This window comes from Haliotis cracherodii, unplaced genomic scaffold (genome assembly GCF_022045235.1).
Source record: "Haliotis cracherodii isolate W230 unplaced genomic scaffold, xgHalCrac1.p SCAF_11, whole genome shotgun sequence".
Lineage (NCBI taxonomy): Eukaryota > Metazoa > Mollusca > Gastropoda > Lepetellida > Haliotidae > Haliotis > Haliotis cracherodii.
The window spans coordinates 12,632,673-12,650,847 of NW_027266266.1; the positions used below are offsets into that span (position 1 = coordinate 12,632,673).

At 37.4% G+C, this 18,175-nt stretch overlaps 1 protein-coding gene across 3 annotated transcripts in view; it reads right to left on the bottom strand.

Moving 5' to 3' along the window:
• Positions 1-18,175, bottom strand: part of LOC139456221 (unconventional myosin-XVIIIa-like) — a 153,069-nt gene that overhangs the window by 38,529 nt on the left and 96,365 nt on the right. For all 3 annotated transcript variants that reach the window (XM_071237806.1, XM_071237804.1, XM_071237805.1), the window contains exon 18: positions 17,833-17,898. In XM_071237806.1, coding sequence (XP_071093907.1) covers positions 17,833-17,898 — 66 coding nt within the window. The remainder of the gene's footprint in view (positions 1-17,832; positions 17,899-18,175) is intronic.

Below are 18,175 nucleotides of genomic sequence, written 5' to 3' on the forward strand. Positions count from 1 at the left end.
CACATCCATGTGGACCCAACAGCTGATATGAGTGACATGCTATCACAGACTATTTCAAGCCATAACTATCTGAAACCTACATGCTGCTGGGGAGATACTCTAATCACCCAAGAACAGCAGCTTCTGTGAGCGACTGGGAGAAGGTCCTAGGTGTGATTCCTCTTATTGGATGCCCAACAAGCAACACAGATTTATCATATTGCTACAGGAAGCATGATGGCACAATATCACCTTGCTCGTTTTAGATAAAAAACCCTTATCTCATGACCATGGAACATAAATATGTTTAAAAAATATGTATTTATTGACATACAGCAAAACCATTAAGACTCAGTGTGTACTGGTCTTGAAGACTTAATGCTTTTTATTATAATTTACCTTTTTTATGTCAGTGCCCAAACTCTACCAGCCAAAATATGTCTTGTGAAATTTATTTATGTGTATGATTACATTAGCATATGGGCTTCTAACTAATATCTTTGTAGTCCGAAATATATTATATAATATTATACCTTTCATTTTTGGTTTACAAAAATTGGCCTAAAATTCAATGAAAGTGTTTGAAAGAAAATATAATAATTTGAAACTTCCATATTAATACTGGTACTTATGAAGGATAACACCATTATTGAAGTATGATTGTGAAATGAAACTGAAACATAACTGTTTTCTGTTACAATAAATGTTTTTATACATAGCATTCACTATTGGGTGAGTCAGCCCCCAAAATACAGTCAACAAGTCATTATATTTTTCTTCGAATTTCAGCTTTTAGGGGGTCGGTTGGTCTCGTAAACCAACAAATATGTATAAGGCCTAACCTTTATCTTATCAAAAGGGTTTTGAACACGTTATATCAAGGAAATTCACAGGAATGCCAACTAGTCATGATCATAATCCACAGGGGTGAACACAACTAGTCCAAGTAGTCCAAACCTCACTTCAGACGAGTCGTCTAAGCACCATAACAAGGCCTTCACAGTTTTAACTAGACTCAGACCAGCTAGCTGTTTGCCATGCTTATTATCCTAGTCTTTTGCCATGACTGTGGAATTTACATTTTTTAGGTATTTATGGTTTACTTAAAGCCTAGGCAAGTCTAGATCAAACTAAACCAAGTCTAGTTTGCTTGATTCCACAGAATGAAAGGTTCTTTTGAAGAAAAGAAAGAAAGAATTATTTCAAAGAAATGTTTTCATTGACTAAGTGCTCGTCTATTATTATCCAAACATGCTGAAATAATCTAAGCCTAACCAGGTGACAGTTATGAAAACACATACGCCCCACCTTAGCAACACAAATCATACCAAGTCACCTGAAACAGTCGAATAAGATTGTAATAACCTTGCAGGTTCATTTAAGAACTGACCTCAACAATTTTAACGATTTAGCAGAATTACCTTTCATGCCCCCACAAACAAAAAAATTATACTGAAGTCAATTTTCATAAATCGACAATAATGATTTCACATACTGCTTACTTAAAAATTCACACACAAAACTGTTGACGATACAAAATTTGTGACATTATTCAGCGGAATAATGCAAAACAAGCCCAACCCACTCTTATCAGCCAATCAGGAAACAGTCGTCCGGTAGTGAGCAAGGTCTAAAGTATTTTTGGTTGATGGAAACACAAATGCAAATATTCTAAACTGGTTAGCCAATCAAATGTCTTGAAATCACATAGAATTTATATAGAAACAATTACCTGTCAAATTCTATAGTTTATCCTACTCAAACTTGCACTAATATCATATTCGAGTTGACTTACCTGGGCATTCTAAAATCCTCCATTAAGTCCTGTATCGGTCCACAGCCAAGTAGCAACATGGTTAGAATGATCAATTACATCAACTTTCATGCTACAAATCCTAAAAATTACAGCAAAACTACCCAAAGTCATGACAGCCGAACCAAGGTTTCATTTCTGTACCCCAATTTCTCTAGCATATCAATTACTTTCAAAGATTATAGAACACTGTGAAACTATTTACCCCCACCACATACATACTGAATGTGTATGAAATAGCTTGAACAACTGTCACAGCCTTGCCTGGTCTAGCTATAAAAGATATCATCTATTACCTCTGATCACCTTTAATTAATTGAAGGTAATCAAGAACGTACACATCCTGAGTTGGCCATCCCCCCAAGGCCAATACACCAATTAACAGTATCAGACGTCTGACAAGGAATTTCACCAACAACATAATCTGACACTTACATTTGACAGAGAGATAAGCCAGACGTATTGGTATGTGAATGCCACTGGGTTGGGAGCCAGCAATCTTCATTAGTATCACACCCTATCACTTCAATTAGATTAAATTAACTTAATTTCCAATTTTTTGGCTTGGGCTGAAAAGATACCGGAAATCATGGAACATGTTAACTGGTGCTTGATGTAAGACATAAACATGAAACAAAACAAACATGTCCGTCTGTGATTTAAACCACTAGTCCCAAGCCCGAGTCTATTAAAAAAGATTTTGGTCTAGTAAGCTTGGCTTTTAAAATATATAAACATCAACACCAGAGTATAACCTGTCTCGATATCAAGGAAACAGATTCCATTGGACGTAAAAAGCCAAATTAGGGTGAAAATTATATCAATGGATCACTGAAAATCAGTGATGACACCAGGTGTTCTCAAAAATTGTAAGCATGTGCTGTCCAGTCATGTCCAAACATGACCAATAATCTTCTGAAAATTATGTCAAGTATCAGGGTCGGCCTAGTAGATTCAAACATTTTAGTGACTGAATAGAACCATAGTCGATATTACGAGCACAAAAATAATTCCATAATACATTTTCTCCTCTCAATTATTGAAAATAACACGAAAACGATAAAATATCTTTAAAAAATTCACTCGCCAAGGGACATCAATAAGATGGGGCAGATAACTGAGGCTTGAGGATTCAATATTCTCAATCCACTGAGAAACTGAAAATTCCTCTTCAACTATGGTCAATAAAAGCCAAGCTTTCACAGCATATTCCTGTGTGTGACATGAGATATCGTTGTATCAGCTACAAAACATTCAGCCCACACCCACTTGGTGTTTTCTGAACAAACAGGTACTGAACATGATAATCTTGGCTCCTGATTCCTGTCTGGTGTCAGGCCAGAGATGTAACAGTGACGGTGGCGCCTACGCTGTCAGGGAAACTTCAGACAAAACACTGGGACAGTCTTTGGCATGAATGTGATCACCAACACAAAATTTCTGATATATGGTACTCAACTCAACTCAACTCTTGACAGGGATAGGGTGAGGTGAGGTGAGGTGAAATTGGGTTTAACATTACGTCCAATATTATTGCATTTATACAGCTACGAGCATGCACGTGTGTCTGTGTGCCTGCTTGTACAATCCGGACTAATGCCGATTTTATAGTGCTAGCATACAATACCATGCCGCAGTTAACATGAATACCCCACTCAGACACAGTATACTGACACCGAGCAGACCAGTCCTTGTTTTAGCCCCTGAATGCTGAGAGCCAGGCAGGGTAACAACAAGTACCATCTTTTAACGGCTTTTGGTATGACACACTCTCAATGAGGATGCTCTACCACTAGATGCACTCAGCAATATTCCAGCTATATGACGGTGGTCTGTAAATAATCGAGTCTGGACCAGACAATCCAGTGATTGACATCATGAGCATCAATCCACGCAATTTGGATACGATGACATGCATCAACGAAGGCAGCGAGCCTGACCATCCAATCCCCTTAGTCGCCTCTTACAACAAGCATAGTCGCCTTTTACGGCAAGCATGGGTCGCTGAAGACCTATTCTACTCCAGATCTTCACGGGTCTGTGCAGTGAGATGCGTAGTCCTGCAACTGATGGCTAGGGTCACTGGGCTCCGGGTTTGGGGAAAGGGACAGGCTTTTATGTTTTCGTAAGAACTCTTTTGACAAATGTCATGTCATTTAAAGACTGTGTTGGAAATTGAAACAGAAATTGAAACAAAAATTAATTTTTCATTCAATATTTACTCAGGAAACTTGCATAAAATACATCCCCCACTATGGGTGCTTTCGCATCCACGTACAGAAAAAAGTTTGTTAGATCATTTGAATAGGGTCCATCTGAGCTTATACCATGATTTGTTATAAAATGACTGATAAAAGTTGGGGTGTATGTAACCAAGAAGTATTCATTATTAATCAAGATAAGCATGAGTTAGTTGGGTTTCACTCTGCTTTTAACAGTATTCCAGTGATATCACAGCATGTCAGTTTTATGTGGGAGGAAAGTGATGCAGGTCTCAGATGTTTACCGCTTTCGTGAAACCCATGAACATGGGTATGATGCTGACAAACCTAGAAACATGATCAGGGCGAACTGGGATTCAAACTCACAATCATAGGTTCTGGCTGCCCAAGGGATGCAACTCTGCACAGCAAATTGCAGCCCGTAGACAACTGGGCCATCCGTTCCCCACTGACTCAACAAATACAAAGAAATCCTAACTCCTAACATGTTCCAAACCATCACCATCCTCCAATTTCTTCACAAAAGGAGACACAAGATAAACATGTCTTTAAGATCCAATCTCAGAGACTCAAGAAAACCTAATCACAAAAACAAAACACCCAATTTTACACCTGACAGGAACTAGACACATCTACAAACTCAACACTGAAATGTACAAGATAATTGACAACAAAGCACTGACAAACCTTCCCACAGAGGCGAAATCCAAACCAGCATGTAAGTTGCAACGCTTCTACATGTCTGTCAGCATCAACGAGAGAACGCTCATTTCGGGGCAGTCTATTTGGAGAAGAGGGGTGTGCAGTATGTGTAACCCAACCACCAGATGCATAAATTCAGAGGTCGGTAAACAGTTCTAAATTTAACTTATTTGCAGCATTTGAATGAAATTGCTGGAATTTCGGAAGGGCTCATCTTGAAGTGAATGGAAGTCATAAGATACACTTGTTCATTCAGGTAACGCTAACATACAAATTGGATGTTATAATGAAGGCTATGATTCTTAACTTTAGATTTCTACTTGAGCTGTCTCTGCCCCTGACATACCCATTTATAAAATGCTCCATAATGTCAAATACATGAGGCTTCACACATTATTTCCTGGTTAAATTAATTTCTTTAAGTGGCATTTCAGAAACTGGAAAAATGTGAGGACAGAGTTGACTCACTGATATCAACTTCTTGTATACAATGTTGCAGTACTGAGGCTGGTACTGTCATCGACAAAGATTTGTTGTTTTGTTTGTTTGTTTGTTGTTTAATGCTGCACTCAGCAATATTCCAGCTACGAGGACGGTTTGTAAATAATCCAGTCTGGACCAGACAATCCAGTGATTGACATCATGAGCATCATTCCATGCAACTGGGATACGATGATAAGCATCAACCAAGTCAGCGAGCTGACCACCCGATCCCGTTGGTCGCCTCTTACGACAAGCATTTTCTCCTTAAGCGTCTAGCTTGGATTGCTGAAATCCTATTACCCCAGATCTTCTTATCAAGAAAGTGAAATATATCATTCATTATGCAACTTTTGATTGTAAAATCAATTGTTTCTTCATATAATACACATATGTAATCAATTATATGCTGGCAACAAAATGTCAAGTATATCATTTCTAGCACAAAGTTGGATTGTTGAATCAGTTATTTCTTCTACTAATATACATTTATATATGATAAATGTTTGCAAAATACTATTAAAAATATCATTCTTTACGCAATTTTAAATTGTCATCAATTATTTTTTTTACTAATTTACATGTGTATATCAATTTGATGCTGGCACCATTTTGTGAATTATATCATTTTTTAAATCAAAAGTATAAAGCCAGGAATTTACATGAAGTGAGAGGATATACAAGCATATCACACAAAATAAAACATCAGATTGCCTGGTGTCACAAGTGAAACAAGAATAACTTTAATGAAAAACATTTCATAACTCAATTCAATATTCTGAATATTCAACATCCCACTAACTCTAGACTAACATTTAGTCTCTGAAATCTTATATTACACAATATCCTTCTTGACTCTAAAAATATAAAAAATTCCCTATGCTGATTTCAGATAGAGCTAGCTTGAGCTGGCTAGACTTGCTTTTGTATATATTTCTAGATTATTAATTTTTCATAAAATAAATATATTCCACGGTCATGGCGCAGGAGTACACTAACTCATGCATTCTGAGCTCAATGGCAGATCAATCCATTCCTAACAACAGGGGGTACATGACAGAATGTCTCTTTCACCCTCAATCCCCTCCCGCAGAGCTTAATGACCTGTGCCAACAGACATGACCTCTGCTCTTGGGGTCACAGCTAATGATGAGGAAACTTGTTAGCTAAACTAATATCTTGATGACGGAGGTAAACAGATCTGGAATTAAAATATTTTCATCATCTCCAAGTCAACCCTGACAGCGATCCCTACACAACCCAACAGCTGTCACTAAGTGTCACGTTACGCCTGCATTAAACTTTCATTCAGCTGTGCTGTAATATTTATTACATTGGGATTTGTTGTGCAGAAAGTAGCATTTACATTTACAACAAAAGGCATGTAGTTTGACTTCCCATTAACCTATTTATAATGAAAAAATTCAATATTTACTGAATATTCTTTTATTATTTTAGTCAATTTCAGATGTGCTTGATCCAAGAATACAAATTGTTTAGTTCTAGTGATAATGTTATAATACGGATCAAGTTAGGACAAGTGTGTTTTCATTATATGAACTATTTTTATCTAAATTTAATGGTGAAAAAAATGTATTTCACATTTGTTATTTTTCTTATTTCCATTGTTTAATTTCTCGTTCATACAATTTTCTCTCCTCTTGTTCTTCTCTTTATTTTCCCTTTTTGCAAAAACCTGGTGTCATCGCTATTTGATAGTGATTCATAAACACCTGGTGTCATCACTATTTGATAGTGATTCATAAACACCTGGTGTCATCACTATTTGATAGTGATTCATAAACGCCTGGTGTCATCACTATTTGATAGTGATTCATAAATGCCTGGTGTCATCACTATTTGATAGTGATTCATAAACACCTGGTGTCATCACTATTTGATAGTGATTCATAAACACCTGGTGTCATCACTATTTGATAGTGATTCATAAACACCTGGTGTCATCACTATTTGATAGTGATTCATAAACGCCTGGTGTCATCACTATTTGATAGTGATTCTTAAACACCTGGTGTCATCACTATTTGATAGTGATTCATAAACACCTGGTGTCATCACTATTTGATAGTGATTCATAAACACATGCTCATGTTATAGTCGGAATCATAATATGTTTGTTTGCTGTTTACTCAGCAATAGTCCAGCTATATGACGGCGGTCTGTAAATAATCGAGTCTGGACCAGACAATCCAATGATTGACATCATGAGCATCGATCCGACCCGTGAAAATTCCGGGGTAGAATTGGTCTTCAGCAACCCATGCTTGCCGTAATAGGTCACTCTGCTTGTCATAAAAGGCAACTAACGGGATCGGGTGGTCAGGCTCGCTGACTTGGTTGATGCATGTCATCGATCCCAATTGCGTGGATCGATGCTCATGATATTAATCACTGGATTGTCTGGTCCAGACTCGATTATTTAGAGACCACCGTCATATAGCTGGAATATTGCTGAGTGCGGCGTAAAACCAACCGACCAACCAACCAACCATGAGCATCGATCCATGCAATTGGAATCATAATAAACTGCTCTTAGCAGAAACATCTTATGATAAAGGAAAGGGTTTTGTCACTTATATTTACATATTCAAATACAATTTTAATATTGAAATACACATTTTTCTTTAAAACAAGAATTCTCTAAATAGCCAAATCACTTAAGGACACCACCTCTGAAAATATAATCCTCATCCTCAATAAACAAAACATGGCAATAACCGCCATCCCAACAAACAATCTCTTGTCCCATCTTGGAAAAGGAACAATCTGATTTATGGGGGCCACAAGCAACCAGACATAATAAAACAAGCACTTCCTGCGAGAAGAACTACAGGGAACACACCTGGCTCACTCCTGGCTTGTCCAGATGGCTCCGAACTACAGGGGAAGATCTGTCTTGGTGATCAGCACTGACAGCTACTGCTCGAAGGAGGTGTGTGTGACAGTGAACAGGAAATAATGTTGTCTATTTCGCTACAGACTAAATAAACAGGAAGTTACCAGGAAGTTACATACCGGATCTAACACCAAGAAACTCTACTGCTTGATCGGTCATAACAAGAAGAAATATCTTACTTTATCATATAATGGGTAGGTTTCTCGGCAGGATAAAGCCAACGGATAAAAACGATATCCGTTGGGGTCATATGCGGATAGAGATGCAAATATTAAAGGTCAAGTAGGGACTACTTTCACTGTTTACAAACAACATGGCGTCGCCCTTGTCATTCGGCGATCGAGTCAGAATTAACTATCGGGAATCTGGATAAACTAAAGGGATAATTGCTATCTTTATTAAAAGAACAGTCTAATATACTGAAAATCAGTGTCTAACTGTGATGTAGCTAAGGCATTTTATAACTTTTGGCAACTTTGGAGATATAAATTTCGAAACAATTTTGCGAGGGCACTAGGCCCAGCCAAGCGGGATCAGTAGCCATATCTGTGCTTGTCGACCTCTGCGGCTTAAAACCTTTTCCACAAATTGAAATAGTTGGATTTGGCCGAAATATGTTTGAATTGTTACCTTGTTTCGTTTTGTCGCTCTGTGTACATCTGACTGTACTTGACGTTATGATAGGACAGACCGACTGTCAACAAAGTCTGAACGTGGCCGTGACGTCTCAAAGACTAGGGTTTGAGTAGCTTCCCTTTGACAAAGGGCAGTTACTCTAGCAGACAGACCGATGGATTGCCGCGAAATGCAAGTAAAAACAATTGTTGTTTTGCGTATATGTTGCTTCGCCACTGTATAAGAAACAGATTTTAGTTGGAGCTATATTGGCTACTGTCACAGTCCGACTGACACATCACTTACCCTGTGACGTAATAAATATTAATGCGCGCATTCCAGAAAAAATCGCAATGTTTCGGTAATGTTTGTGAGAGAGGGAAAGCTATTTTCAAGCACAGAATTAAAGAATGACATTAGATGATAAAGAGGTTATCACGCTTGTGTGTTCGGGGATGGTAAATATCCTGTATTAGGAATAAACACTATGTATTTAGCTCGCCAAGGCTCGCTAAATACAATGTTTATTCCTAATGCAGGATATTTACAATCCCCAAACACACTCGCGTGATAACCTCTATATCCCTATCACTTGTTGAGTAGTTTAGAATTGTAAAGAGAACGGGTATATATGTTTAGATATCGGTGGAAACAGTTACTGCTGGTAGGAGGGGTGTTTGAGAATGGAATAGGGTTATAAAGATGTCTTTTGTTTGTTTGTTATGACAGCGGTCTCTAAATAATCGAGTTTGGAGCAGACAATCCAGTGATTGAAATCATGAATCCATGCAATTAGGACCGATGACAAGCATCAACCATGTCAGCGAGCCTGACCACCTGATCCCGTTATTCGTCTCTTACGACAAGCATAGTCACCTTTTATGACAAGCATTGGCTGCTGAAGACCTATTCTACCCAGGATCTTCACGGGTCTATAAAGATGTCACTTCACTTTAGATGTATTTTGAAGGTAATAGCAGCTCTCATATGAAAAGCATCTGGGGGAAAACAAATTTCAACAATATTTATTTTTGTTATGTCTCCCACTTGTAATATAGATCCACAATAAAAGATGTGCATGTCTACATCACCATAAGTGATTCAAGAAGGCAGCTGCAGTTTTAACTCAACGGCAGAATGATTTTTTTTTTAAAATAAAAAATAAATGATTGACATAGCTATTTACTTTTATTTATTTATTTTATTTTATTTTGTGGAAAAGCTGCAATAAATCTGTGAAACATAAAATTTAAAAAGTGTGGCATAATAGTACTTGCAGTCACCTTTTAAGAACCATTTAATGACACAAAAAACGCTAGAAAGTTGTCTATTTCACGATACATGTGAATATAACGCAGGAGGTAAGACTAAGAAGCTGTGGTTTCAATGATAATAAATCCAGCATAAATGAACTGAACCACTTAGTTCTGGGTAATTAGTACTGTTTCTCCTTGAGTGGCAGTTATTGGCATGTTGTCTATTTCGCTATAGACATGAGTGCACATTACAGGAAGTTGCATGCTTCAAGTTCAACATTGGGAACTTCGACCCTCCGTGAAGTGGCTATTTGTTTTGAGTGAAAGAACTGAAACACTTTGTCTGGGGTAATTTACTAAGTACTGACAGTTCCTTCTGAAAAAAACATTTGACGACAGATGGAAAATTGACTATTTAGCTATGGACATGATGAATTTGTAATGCATGATACGGCGCTGAGAAAATAGAATTGCAGTCAGTGACTCTAACCACTAGTCAAAGCCAAAGTCTAGTAAAATTCTGTTTGTTTATTTTGTTTTGTTTGTTTGTTTGTTGTTTAATGCCACACTCAGCAATATTCTAGCTATATGACGGTGGTCTGTAAATAATCGAGTATAGACCAGACAATCCAGTGATTGATAACATGAGCACCGATCTACACAATTGGGATACGATGACAGCTCAGCTAATAATAGTTCATATGATAACGCTAAAATCTACTGAAAGAGTCTCAACAGTTTTTGGCAGAGACCACAATCACATGAATTATTGAAAGGATCTGTGTTCAGAATGAATAAACGGGAAAGCCTAGTGCAAAAACTGGTGTAAAGTTGTCTATTTCGCTATAGATATGAGTGCATATTGCAGAAAACAAGGCTCATGTTATAAGGATCTGAATAAGTATATTATAGATAACTATTATTATCAACTTTTTCTTTAGAAATGTTTGACAGACAGACAGACAGGTGGAAAGTAGTGTATTTCAAAAAGTAAACAAATATCACTGACAACCATGAAAAAAATACAACACAAAATTAGCGAACATCCAAACATCGCTCAGCTGACATTCAAACATATTTCTTCAACATATTTGAAGCATCTTCAATGATAAATTAAAACATCCCATCTTGTTCACTTCAAAAACTTGCGTGATAGCGATAATGTGCTGAAAGAGGTTTAATCTGATACAAGCATTTCCTGTGTCTGTCAACTGTCAGATAAAGCCGCTATAGTTATGTGTGTAAATCTACGTCCCACCCTATCAAGCTTTGAAATCTACATCCTATCCCACTGTTTCCTGCTGTATAGATAATACGTTTCAATTATTCCCAGATCCTGCGAATGCACTTTGCTTGATGCGATGGACCCACAGTGCCTCTCATCACGACAGATGTCAATTATTGTCATCATATACAAATCTACTGGACACTTATCTTATCAATTGACATGAAACCTAGTAATGGCTATATCAAACAAAACTGTTGAACTTCAAAAGGTCTGAGGTTTATTAAATGTCATAAAAATAACACAACCGTTGAACTCACACGATTTCAGAATTTACAACTTTGGTCATAAGAAATTGAGATAAAGCAAAATGTCCAGTTACAATTATAAATTTAACTCTTATACTCAAACTACTGCTAATAGTTTTTATGTGAATGGTTAAATTAAGTGGATAAAGCTGAACTGAAACACTTTAACCACTAGGCTACCCGACCGGCCCAGGTATCATAAGGACTAGCTGAAATTTGCCATTTTTATGGGTTTTGCTACATGTTATCATGATAAGGACAAGTAGAATAAAAGTGTTCTACCGCTGCAACGGTGCATCCAAATTCTTTAACGATAGAGTTGAAGGCCTTAGAATTTAATTGAGTAAAGTTTTGACCACAGATGAGAATTTCGCTCCTTTCAAGTTCTGTACTTTTTCAAACATACATTCCAGAAATAAAAACCCTTTGGAAGGTACAATGTAGAGAAAGAGAAGTCCTAATCATTGTTTCTAATATTTACAAACACAAAACTTAGCTCCTAATATAAGGAGATGAAAGCTTATCCATTTCGCCAAACACTCATCTTTGGTCACAGATGAACTTCGGTACTGTTTTCTCCAGAAATTGAAAAATCATTCATAGATGTTATCACAACAGTGTACATAATGCTGTTTTAACCCTATAACTCCTCATGTAATATAATCACCCATCCATCCATCCATCCATCCATCCATACATACATACATACATACATACATACATACATAATAATTTCATCACTACATAAAATAAAATGTTTTTAATCTTACAGAGCTGTTAACGGTTAAACCTTCATACTGATGTGTGTTTGTCTTGTTGATACAAATACGAAATGTAGGGTTCAAAGGTCACACCAATGTTCATTGACAGTCCACTTCCTGTTCAGACAAGTGCTTGACAAGATCATCTTGAAGCACTTTTAACACGTTCCCATGTTAGGCCTTTCAAATTTTATTAATTCGTTTCCAAACATGTTGACCTAAAATTCAAATTAGGTGGATCAAAACAAATAAATATACTTTTATACTTCCAGATTAGTGCTGCTAATGAATGAAAACAACCTCATAGGTAACACACACCATCATCGAGCGAATGAGTTAGGTTTTACGCTGCTTTTAGCAATATTCCAGCAATATCACGGCGGGAGACACCAGAAATGGACTTCACACATTGTACCCAAGTCGGGAATCGAAACCGGGTCTTCGGCGTGACCAGCAAACGTTTTAACCACTAGGCTACCCCACCGTCCCATGCCATCATGGTACTGTGATTACAAAACAATACCGAAAGATAACGGGTTGTTTGTTCTTTGTTGGAATAAAGATTTTTATACTTATTATTCACCATTCCTTACAAACACCAGTGATAAGATGTAATTCTTTTTTTTTTCATTTCACCTTATTGTAAAACAGTTGGACACACAAAAGATTAAATTCTTTGAGAGGCATTTAGAAGTTGAATTACTAAGTAAGCATAAGATCTACTGATGAAGAACTACTTTATTACAATTGTAATAAGGAAGTTGTTCATCCATATATTTTATCCTTATTACACAAAAGACTGTCAAAAGTCTTTTTTTTTTCCTTCTCATTCCAAATATCTTTTTGTCAGTTGGTCTCACAAACCAAATAAAAGATGTACGCCCTGAATATCAGTGAGTGAGTATGGTTTTACAGAGCTTTTAGCAATATTCAAGCAATATCACAACAGGGGACACCAGAAATGGCGTCACACATTGTACCATTGTGGCAATCGAACCCAGATCTTCGGCATGATGAGCAAACGCTTTAACCACTAGGCTACCCCACCGCCCCCCTAGAATATCAAAGTCCATGAGGTACTTCAAGAAGTGAGGTCAGAATTTTACACATCATCTGCATCAGTTAAAGCGAGAGGAAAAACCAAACTCCCACAGGTTGCAAATCTTTACCCTTTCCGGGAGTGAGTTTGGTTAAACACTGCTTTGAGCGGTATTTCAGTTAGCCTATGAGCCTAAGGTGGGAGAAAAGTCCAAAGTGAAATCCAGATAACACAGACATAGTTATGACAAATCAGGGATCATAATCAGAGCAAATACATAGGATCATAGGATACTGACACTTTTAAGGGAGGCAACTCTGCATAGTTAATTACTTTGATGAAACCTCTAAATCCCAGAGGTCATTGTAAAGCCAGGGTAACTGACTGACCAAGCAAATAAGTCTAACAACATTCCATGAATTTATACTTTACCTTCACATAGCATAGGTTGACTATGACTAAACCTCCAGGGTTTGTTAATTATATGATTAACTTGTAACAATTTATGTAATTCGTACGATTACAACACAATATCAAACTCACATCGCTTTCCTAAATCTATAGTGAGCAATAACCAAACGGGAAGTCAGTGCGGATATTATAATTGTGAATAAAACGTGAAATAAAATTAATTAGTGATGTTGTGCAAAGTTATAAACAAAACGCATGAATAAAACAAAGATTCAAAATCATAAACTGAAAAATGGTTTCATGACAAGAAAAGACAAAATTCACTGAAAAAAAAATAATTTAAATTTCCAACCCAAAATTTTAGGATAAGCCATCCAACAGTGTGCACGGGTTAAACCTCAACCTATGGGTTAGCATCAACTGGGATTCATAAAGAAATAAATTGTTCCAAATCAAAATTGAACAAGTAACATCACCAACACAACAGAATACCTACTAGAGAACTTTGTGAAGTATGTCCATTCTGCCAAATGCAATGGAAGACATCAAAATCAGAAAAAAAACTTTAACTAAATTTAAACATACCACTGGAATCTGAAATTCTAAATCAAATAACAAATTTTATGTCTCTCTTACTATCAAACACCCCTCTCTCCATACTACCCTCTCTCCATACTTGATCCGACCCATGAACATCCGGGTTAGAATAGGTCTTCAGCAACCCATCCTCGTTGTAAAAGGCGACTATGCTTGTCGAAAGAGGCAACTAACGGGATTGGGCTCACTGACTTGATTGATGCATGTCATCGTATCCCAATTTCGAGAATAGATGCTCATGATGTCAATCACTGGATTGTCTGGTGCAGCTTCGATTTTTTTACAAACCGCCATCATATAGCTGGAATATTGCTGAGTGTGGCGTTAAAAAACAAACAAATAAACCATACTTGATCCATATAAATCACCATATATAATTCATGACTTGACTTTCATTGGCAGACAACATGGGAAATGCGAGCCAGGTGCATACTTTTTGTGATCATGTTTTTCCTTGATTTTAAATGAGGGGTCTTAATAGTCAAAAAGACATAAAATTTCATTATTTAATCAGAGTTTCAAATTTCTGTGACTACATAAAGAAATTAGTTCAAAGTAAAAATGTTCAGCTGTGAATCTTTCAAAGCATTTCAAGAAAACAGGAAATAAGGAAATCATGAAATTCAACAAATATAATGTAAGTGGGATCTCTTCTTCAGAAATCAGGGGTTGACAGACCTGCTGGTACTCCGGTCCGTGAACAATAGAAATAGCAGTGGGCCAGACATATTTTCTCACTGGCCCATGGCTAGTTGATGTCCTATTCTATCATATCCCTCAAAAGAAGTAAAAAAACAACTGATTCTTTCATATTAGTTTTGTTAACTACCATGACAGATTAATTATAGTTATATGAAAGAATCACGTGTTCTTTAACTCATCTAGAGTAGTATGATTATATACCAACACAAGCCAGATGGCCAGTTCATTCAATAGGGATTTAATAAGGATGAAATGACACAGCAAGGTCCCGATACGATACGTATCAAGATACATAGGTCCTGATACAATATATATCATGATACACATTTTTACATCAAATCATGTGGAAACTTCTTGACAATAAATATTTCAGAGCAAGTTCTGAAGGGAAAGCTAGCTGTACACAGATATTCGTAGCGGCTATTTGTAGTTGTGAACTATGAATATTTTTGCGAAAACATTGCTGGTGAGGATGGTGTCGTAAAATAAATAGTAAGTAATATATTTTAGCAAGTGTATCGTCTTGTACTGACACAGAAATATCGTGTACCTTATCGTCGCTTGAAAAATTATGATGCACTGGTGTATCGTTTCACCCGTATTTATTAATCTTAACCTGAGAAATCATTCTACATTTTTGGCATTGAGTTTATGCCATGTGAGGGAGTGAGTGAGTGAGTTCGGTTTTACGCCGCTTTTAGCAATGTTCCAGCAATATCAAGGCGGGGGACACCAGAAATCGGCTTCACACATTGTACCCATGTCAGGAATCGAACCCAGGTCTTTGGCGTCACGAGCTAACACTTTAACCACTAGGCTACCCGACCGCCCCTTTATGCCATGTGATTTATTTGGATATTGTTTAAATGTTGCAGCTGTGCAGAAGACAATGTGATACATTGGTCCTCCTCTCGTTATTGTAACAATAAAGTAGACTAAAGATCTACTCACATTTCTACAGTGTTAAAGCAATAGGTTATTGCCTGTGCCTTCAATACAGCACAAAGTTCAAATAGGAGTGTGTGACTAAGCTGAAGGCTAGTACTCAATAGTATCCTAGCAATGTGATAGCAGGTCATATTAAGAGTGGAAAACAAAATACAATCTCGATTGGTTGGTTTGTTGTTTAACGGCGCACTCAGCAATATTCCAGCTATATGATGGCGGTCTAAAAATAATCGAATCTGGACCCGACAATCCAGTGATTAATATCATGAGCATCGATCAACTCAATTGGAATCGATGACATGCATCAACCAAGTCAGCGAGCCTGACCACCCGATCCCGTTAGTCGCCTTTTACGACAACCATAGTCGCCTTTTACAGCAAGCATGGGTTGCTGAAGACCTATTCTATCCCTGGACAATAGGTATTGTAAATATTTTCAATGTAGGAGAAACCACCCACACTACCATGGTGCTGACTGACCAATCAAATTCGAAAATGTTTAATCAACAGGAACAGAAATTTACATATTTAAAACAGCTTGTTCAGAATTGCGCTCTAAACAAAGGCGGATTTATTCATAGACGGAGCAATATGCATTTGAAACAGGATGTTTTCTGCAGTGCACTTTGAGATTGAAGTAATTTCTTTCTCAAATGAAATAGCATACCATAGATACTGTTTTGAATCAAAATATACAAACCAGTCAGACGAAATTAATAACATGTGTGAGGTAATCTGTATTTGTTTAAGTTCGAAAAATTGCACTTGGTAGCACATTTCGTACTGAATGAAATTCCTGTCTAGCACAACCTGACACAATTTGATATCATTCCGCCATAAAGACACAATACAGCATATTGTAATTTTTTCCATGAAATTAATTACTTAGATCTAAATATCTGACTTGACATTTATGCATTTTGATATATTCTTGTTTGGAAGACACATATGGTAAGTAACACTACAGCAGTCATAAGCCCATGTGAAAGTAAAGGAGTAACAATCATCTTAGAGCTAAGATCGCTTTGTGGGATGGGGCCCGGATCAACATCACAATAATAAATTGTATTTTTTTATCTTATGATTGGCATTATTATTGTGGGCATTTCTGGTCAACATGACCTGAGTCATGAATGTCATAGTGACCTAGCTTAGTCATGAAATGTCACTCTATGATGTAATCTTGTAAGACTTCGAAAAATATTTATATTCTCTAGAACTAGGTGAAGTTAAAAGGGGGGTTGACATCGCATCCAAGATTAATGTGTGTGTGTGTGTGTGTGTGTGTGTGTGTGTGTGTGTGTGTGTGTGTGTGTGTGTGTGTGTGTGTGTGTGTGTGTGTGTGTGTGTGTGACATTGCATCCAAGATTAATGTGTGTGTGTGTGTGTGTGTGTGTGTGTGTGTGTGTGTGACATTGCATCCAAGATTAATGTGTGTGTGTGTGTGTGTGTGTGTGTGTCAGCGTCTCTCTCTCTCTCTCTCTCTCTCTCTCTCTCTCTCTCTCTCTCTCTCTCTCTCTATATATATATATATATATATATATATAGCAAATGTCAGCATGACCTAACAACAGGTAATGTCAATGAAGTGAATAGATGTTATTTTATGCCACAATCAGCAATCTGGCATTGTCAAGGCAGCCCCTAAATAATCCTATCTAGGCCATGCCAGCAAACATGGGCTTGGTAATAAGACACACAATCCTCAGTCGTGTCTCACATCAAGCATGCAGTACAGGGGACCGGGCTCCTCATCCACACAAGGGGGACAACTCTTTAAACAACGTCCTTGCTCGATGGACTACAGGGGTTACTTAATGACTACTGATACATGTTCTAATAGGACCGCTGACTTACCTGGCTGAGCCCAATCCTGTAGCTAAGCTTGTCAATATCCAGATTGTCCATGACCTGTAGCACTGCCTGAAATACACAACACACAAATCAGCCAATAATCAAAGTCCTACCCTTAACACTAACTTATGAGAGTCGAAGCGATAAGAGTGAGTGAGTATGGATTTACAACGCTTTTAGCAATATTCCAGCAATAGCACAGTGTGGGACACCAGAAATGGGCTTAGCACATTGTACTCATTTGGGAAATCAAACCCAGATCTTTGGCGTGATGAGCGAACGCTTTTACCACTAGGCTACCCGACCGCCCTATGACAGTCGAAGCGATAAGAGTGAGTGAGTATGG